The 7,525-nt window shown below is 39.6% G+C and overlaps 1 protein-coding gene across 1 annotated transcript; it reads right to left on the reverse strand.

Moving 5' to 3' along the window:
- Positions 1 to 1,610: 1,610 nt before the first annotated feature.
- LOC126339912 (protein mago nashi) lies at positions 1,611 to 2,328 on the reverse strand. Its single transcript, XM_050001672.1, has one exon. The coding sequence runs from the start codon at positions 2,247 to 2,249 to the stop codon at positions 1,806 to 1,808; it is 444 nt and encodes a 147-aa protein (XP_049857629.1). The 5' UTR covers positions 2,250 to 2,328; the 3' UTR covers positions 1,611 to 1,805.
- Between the last annotated feature and the right edge of the window lie 5,197 nt (positions 2,329 to 7,525).

Raw genomic sequence — 7,525 nt, forward strand, 5'->3', positions numbered from 1 at the left:
TACTAATAAAAACAACCTCTCCCCCAACAATCCGGGTTCTGTACTATCACAGTCTGGAAATTACTTGTTATAAATTTCATTCAATAACATTTTAGCTTTGAGTGAGTCAAACATGCAATGTCCTATCTGGGATGTTTTGTCTTACTACTTCAGCACACACAGAGTTAAGGGAAAAAAGCAGACAAGTAAGTCAAGAAAATATGGCACTATGTTAAGAAAGAAGACATAAGTAATTATGTAGAAGTTACTTGTAACAAAATATGAGGCAATCTCATGTGGACCTACCAAGTGACAGCAGGTAAAATAATAAAAGCACTTAGTAAACACACTCACTTTGGTGCATTCATGTGTGATCCTCAGACCATCCAAATTCAAAGTAAACAAATGCAAACCATGATACATCTGCATCACTGAAATATCCACACTGCTACGCACATTGCAAAATGCTGTAGTACCAATTAAAAGGTCAATATATGCCAGTGTTGAATCCAATCCTCAGTAAGGGAATACGAGGCATGGTAAATTGCTTGTTGAAAATAACAAACGTAAATAAAATGATAAATATGGGTATTAGTTATATTAAAAAGCATATTTAGCACACAAACATTAAAGAGCAATAGGTTACAGTGACCTAACACTTAAAGAGACCCCCCCCCCCCCCCAAATCAATCTGACCACAATCAAGAGTCTGAGGAGGGAGAGAGGGACACCATAACACCCTGGATATATATAGTATTAAACAGACCTGCACGTGTGTACAATCTAGCATATTCTGGAAAAAGGTAAAACATAAACGGTATTACCTTATTAGAACGGGTATACTGCATATACTAGGAATTACAATAATACGCCACGGAAATATGACTAGTTTTGCAAGCTTTCACGAAATAATACCTCATCACTGGAGAGAAACTGGAGTAATGAGATGGTCAGGTCACATATTATACATTTCCATGGAGTTGGCCAACCAGTTTCTTTTTCCATGTACCCAACACACATCAGTAATTCCAGTTTCGAGAAGGAATTGCAGCCTTATAGCCTAAATGCACCAGGAACTGTTTCACGTTTCTTCTGCCATTCTTTGCCATGTTACCACGTCGTTTTTTTCTGCAAGTGATCGCGATTTTCATTACTAGCTTGGGTTTCCCCCATTTTGTGTCACATTTACGAAAATAAACAACTAAGTTAACATTGCCCCTGAAATCCAGTCACAAAATTAAAAAACTTTATACGCCTCAAAATGCAGAGCAACTAACGACGGACTGCTGTTGGAAGAGTCGCAATTCAAATTATTGTGAGCAATCTACCCAACAGAGTTTAGACATCTAAAGTTAAGACTATGCACCTATCAAATTTTGGACTCCATTTGTAAGTTATTTTCTAGCAAATAATATGTTGCCATCTGATTTTCAACGTGTATTTACGGGAGAATTCCCAAATACCGGCCGGTGTAGCTACACACAGAAAAAGCTATCCATTCCGGTGATCGTGAAATGACTACACAATATCAATAATCAGTATTTATTAAACCACCACACAGATAGATAACAATAATGTATACGTGTAATGTCAACACCAGTACCAGATTTAGAAATAATTTCACACTATACTTCCAGCTGCTTCAAGTCTGTCATATTTATTTCAAATACAAAAAAGTATTTTACAATCACAATAAAACTAGAAATTCACTGAGAAGTCGTTTCTTGTTGGTTTATAAATCATTTAAATAACAGATTACAAGCAATGCGACAGTTCTATAAAACTGCCCGTCGTTCCGAGACAGCACATGATATGATGTAAGCCGTCTATATGGGCTTAATTTTAAAGTGAAGACCGATCAGTGAAAATACCAAACACTTGAGGTCTTGCACTAGATAGTAAAAACAGCGCAGTCCTTCGGGGTCTCTCGACTGGTTAACGTCAACCAATGACCCAGTCTTCGAAGTCGTGAAGGAGATGTGCTCATCGCCAATGACAATTTCCAGCTCCTGTCTTCCAACTCTGTCGGGCTGCGGCCACAACGAATCATCTTCCTGCATTATCTCCGAGTCATGAATAATGCGTTTTAGCTCTTCCATAACACAATTGTGCACATATGCTTCTTTTCTTATCATAGTATCGTTCTTGTAATTTGAGTTATTTGCATATCGTAGTTTCCCATCCGGCCTAAATTCGAATTCCAGGAATTCATGACCGAATTTACCTTTATGGCCAACGTAATAACGGATGTAGAAGTCCGTAGACGACATTTTCAACCCGCTTCATGCACAGAATTCACACACGCTTCACATTCAAGCATAAACAAATCCCACAGATATACAAGTGGAAATTCAGACGCTCGCCGTGTCAAAGATCTTTCGCAGCTGTGCATGAGTTGAAATATCTTTGGTGGGTGCAATAGCGCACTACCACAGCCGAATCTAGAAGTCGGCTCTGTAATTGTGCATTTTCTAAGAAGCTTCCATATGATGATGCCGTTTTTTTATTCAAATTTGGGCATGTGCATGAATTTCCAGTAGTGCATTTACCCATATGTAATTTCCAAGAAATTTCCTTTGATTGGAATCTTCGCGATTTTCAGCAGACGACAGGCGGATAGGGCCCATGCATGGTTCTATAGTGTGGTGAGGTTAATGCTGAGAAGCGATTTGTGTGCAACAATGTCTGTTGACTAGAAAGAAAGCACGCTTAAATTTAAAGATGATAGGTAAGTGCCGCTTCTAAGGACTATTCGAATAAAAATCTGGGTATTTCTACACCATGTCTCTTTCCTCGTACGCAGTCGCCGCTGCACGGGAACAAAAGCGCATTCACAAAAAGCAGTAGAGGGAACGCACATCTGACGCACGTTCTCGTGTCCAAATGTTGTCTGACTGCTGGAGCTGTCTGCTATAGATCCGCTTTTTTTCTCGGCAGTTTGTGCTGTGTTTCCTGTGATCAAAATGCGACAGAAAATGAAGAGATAAAGATAACTGTGGATGAAATGTTATCTCAAATATAACAAACGTACTTCACTGCGAGGTACACAAAGTAACAGCGATGTTTTGTTTGCAAACTTCACTTGTATGTCACAGTCAGATTTTGATTTTTTTAACTGCAAGATTGGATACCCACATCCCTAGGCATGATACGCTTATGCGAGTTGGATTCTCTGTAGATACTGTGCTGCAAATAAATTTTATGTCGTGTTCAAAGAATAATTGCTTGCAAAGGCCATCCCAATATTTATTTCATTTATTTGCATACAACCATTGTGTGATGGTGCCAACATAATAGTTACTGTAAGAAATTTTTTGATTCTCAGCTTAAACTTAAGGTAAATTGTGTTATTATAATGCAGTGCATTTATCATTCATTAGCCTTTGTAGTTAGTAAATCTTGTGAAAACTCGCTCATGTACCAGAACGACTTCTAAGAAATATAGCTTCACACTTGTCTCATAGTTCCAATCACTGTGTCCAGTTGATTGAGATCCAAGAATATATGAGTATGGAAAAGAATAGGATACTGAAATCAGAAACTACAAGACGGTTATTAATGCACCAATGCGTATACCGTGTAACTGATTACTGCTCTTCATTACAGTGCTTTTTTTTTAATGTAGCTGCATTTTAAGAAGAACTAAAAAATATTGATTTTATCTTGGGTGATCTAAATAACCATTACACCAAATCTTATCTCTTGTTTCTCAAATATGCTCTTAATCTTCTAAGCAGTTTCAATGCCCTCTTCCAGAGTGGAAAACTTCTTATTCGATCCCTAGCAGAAAATTGTATTAAAGTTCGTAAAGAAACCGACCATAACATTATTCCAGTAAAAGTGCTGCAAGAAATTGAAATTCATCATCCATGTTGTACTGGAAAATTACTTCCCTAAAGTGCAGTATAGTTAGGATGCAAGTGTGAAACATTGCTAAAGGAGCTACCTGCTTCTCGTGTTGATGAAATCAATGCAACATTCTTGCCAGATTGGGATCCAGTGTATTAAGAAATGAAATTGGCAAGCCTTACTGTAGCACTGGGTTAGGATGGGTCTGGGCTGGCAGATGTGTGACATTTAACTAAACATTTCAGTAAATTTGTCAGTGGAAATAATGTGTCTTGGTAAACAGAAGACGAGTGATTTAATGGGAATGGAGACAGATGAAATATGGCACTTTACAATTAATGTTATGTTATGTTAACTGGGGACTTAGAAACGATGGAGAGGCTCCATTCCCACCGCAGCCGCACTGGTCCACAACCCCACGACGACTACCGCAGTCCACTTCACCCCTCCGCCGCCCAACACCAAACCCAGGGTTATTGTGCGGTTCGGCTTCCAGTGGACCCCCCAGGGTATGTATCACACCAGACGAGTGCGCATGGCAGAGTAATGGTGGTGTACGTGTACATGGAGAACTTTTTTGCGCAGCAATCGTCGACATAGTGTAGCTGAGGTGGGATAAGGGGATTCAGCTCGCATTTGCCGAGGCAGATGGAAAACCGCCTAAAAACCATCCACAGACTGGCCGGCTCACCGGACCTAGACACAAATCCGCCGAGCGTATTAGTGCCGAGGATCGGCGCTCCTTCCCATCCGGAAAGCCGTGAGGTTGACCGCACGACCAACCGGGTGGGCTACAACTAATGTTAAAGACTTTAGTGATAAACTGAAATTTCCTAACTTAGGAAAACTCTCAGAATCGGTACTAGCTTTACCTAATTCAAATATGGAGTCATGAAGGAGTTATTCAGTACTGAGTTATGCACAGACAAAGAAGAGGAATCGAATAGGTAATGTAACACTTGGCACAGTTGCAGTCCCTTACAAGCGAAGGGACAGGAATGCTGTTTGTCTAAGTTAACCAGCGCCCATCTGAAACATCACAATCCAGACATCTTATTTTCGATTTGACAAGTAAAATCGATATAGGTTCAGTAAATTAGATATTTTATTAGGCTTGTAATTACTCAGTTCCCTTGCACGATTATTAAAAAATATTAATATGTAGGAAAAATCTTGATCTTGTGGAAAATTATGTGCATATTTAAAGGAAACTTGAGAGAGGGTTCTGGCATCAATGGTTGAGGTGCTTGTTCACACAAATAACCAAAATTTGGTATTTTGTTCATTCGCCCAAATTTTCCACATTTGTTTATTTGTAACACTAACGAAGAATTGCTACTGCCAATACAGATGCAAAGAAAGGTGTATGAAAGTATAAACAATTACTTTCAGCAGAAAAGTCTCCAAAGGTGTAATTAGCAATATATAACTAGTAAAAAAGGTGGGAATTTAAGGAGATAGGACCTGGATAAACTAAAAGAACCAGAGGTTGTACAGAGTTTCAGGGAGAGCATAAGGGAGCAATTGACAGGAATGGGGGAAAGAAGTACAGTAGAAGAAGAATGGGTAGCTTTGAGGGATGAAGTAGTGAAGGCAGCAGAGGATCAAGTAGGTAAAAAGACGAGGGCTAGTAGAAATCCTTGGGTAACAGAAGAAATATTGAATTAAATTGATGAAAGGAGAAAATATAAAAATGCAGTAAATGAAGCAGGCAAAAAGGAATACAGACATCTCAAAAATAAGATCGACAGGAAGTGCAAAATGGCTAAGCAGGGATGGCTAGAGGACAAGTGTAAGGATGTAGAGGCTTATCTCACTAGGGCTAAGATAGATACTGCCTACAGGAAAATTAAAGAGACCTTTGGAGATATGAGAGAACCACTTGTACGAACATCAAGAGCTCAGATGGAAACCCAGTTCTAAGCAAAGAAGGGAAAGCAGAAAGGTGGAAGGAGTATATAGTGGGTCTATACAAGGGCGATGTATTTGAGGACAATATTATGGAAATGGAAGAGTATGTAGATGAAAATGAAATGGGAGATACGATACTGCGTGAAGAGTTTGACACAGCACTGAAAGACCTGAGTCGAAACAAGGTCCCTGGAATAGACAACATTCCATTAGAGCTACTGACGGCCTTGGGAGAGCCAGTCCTGACAAAACTCTACCATCTGGTGAGCAAGATGTATGAGACAGGCGACGTACCCTCAGACTTCAAGAAGAATATAATAATTCCAATCCCAAAGAAAGCAGGTGTTGACAGATGTGAAAATTACCGAACAATCAGTTTAATAAGCCACAGCTGCAAAATACTAACGTGAATTCTTTACAGACGAATGGAAAAACTAGTAGAAACCGACCTCGGGGAAGATCAGTTTGGATTCCGTAGAAATGTTGGAACACGTGAGGCAATACTGACCCTACATCTTATCTTAGAAGCTAGATTAAGGAAGGGCAAACCTACGTTTCTAGCATTTGTAGACTTAGAGAAAGCTTTTGACAATGTTGACTGGAATACTCTCTTTCAAATTCTGAAGGTGGCAGGCATAAATACAGGGAGCGAAAAGCTATTTACAATTTGTACAGAAACCAGATGGCAGTTGAGTCGAGGGACATGAAAGGTAAGCAGTGGTTTGGAGGGGAGTGAGACAGGGTTGCAGTCCCTCCCCAATGTTATTCAATCTGTATATTCAGCAAACAGTGAAGGAAACAAAAGAAAAGTTCGGAGTAGGTATTAAAATGCATGGAGAAGAAATGAAAACTTTGAGGTTCGCCGATGACATTGTAATTCTGTCAGAGACAGCAAAGGATTTGGAAGAGGAGATGAACGGGATGGATAGTGTCTTGAAAGGAGGATATAAGATGAACATCAGCAAAAGCAAAATGAGGATAATGGAATGTAGTCGAATTAAGTCGAGTGATGCTGAGGGAATTAGACTAGGAAATGAGACCTTAAAGTAGTAAAGGAGTTTTCTATTTGGGGAGCCAAATAACTGATGATGGTTGAAGTAGAGAGGATATAAAATGTAGACTGGCAATGGCAAGGAAAGCGTTTCTGATGAAGAGAAGTTTGTTAACATCGAGTATAGATTTCAGTGTCAGGAAGTCATTTCTGAAAGTATTTGTATGGAGTGTAGCCATGTATGGAAGTGAAACTTGGACGATAAATAGTTTGGACAAGAAGAGAATAGAAGCTTTCGAAATGTGGTGCTACAGGAGAATGCTGAAGATTAGATGGGTAGATCACATAACTAATGAGGAAGTATTGAATAGGATTGGGGAGAAAAGAAGTTTGTGGCACAACTTGACCAGAAGAAGGAATCGATTGGTAGGACATGTTCTGAGGCATCAAGGGATCACCAATTTAGTATTGGAGGGCAGTGTGGAGGGTAAAAACTGTAGAGGGAGATCAAGAGATGACTACACTAAGCAGATTCAGAAGGATGTAGGTTGCAGTAGGTACTGTGAGATGAAGAAGCTTGCATAGGATTGAGTAGCATAGAGAGCTGCATCAAACCAGTCTCAGGACTGAAGACCACAACAACAACAACTAGCAAGAGGCACCACCAAGCCGACATTTACAAATGCTATCTGCGGACACCTGTCTGAAGTAAGATGATGCTGCAGACAAATTTTGGTAGCAACATATCCTTGAACAGTCCCATCAGAATCCACCACACATTGTCACATTTGTTTC

This window comes from Schistocerca gregaria, chromosome 1, assembly GCF_023897955.1.
Source record: "Schistocerca gregaria isolate iqSchGreg1 chromosome 1, iqSchGreg1.2, whole genome shotgun sequence".
NCBI lineage: Eukaryota > Metazoa > Arthropoda > Insecta > Orthoptera > Acrididae > Schistocerca > Schistocerca gregaria.

Excerpts from the sequence above, each read along its gene's own strand:
- LOC126339912 (XM_050001672.1), bottom strand. The coding sequence starts at position 2,249 with ATGTCGTCTACGGACTTCTACATCCGTTATTACGTTGGCCATAAAGGT.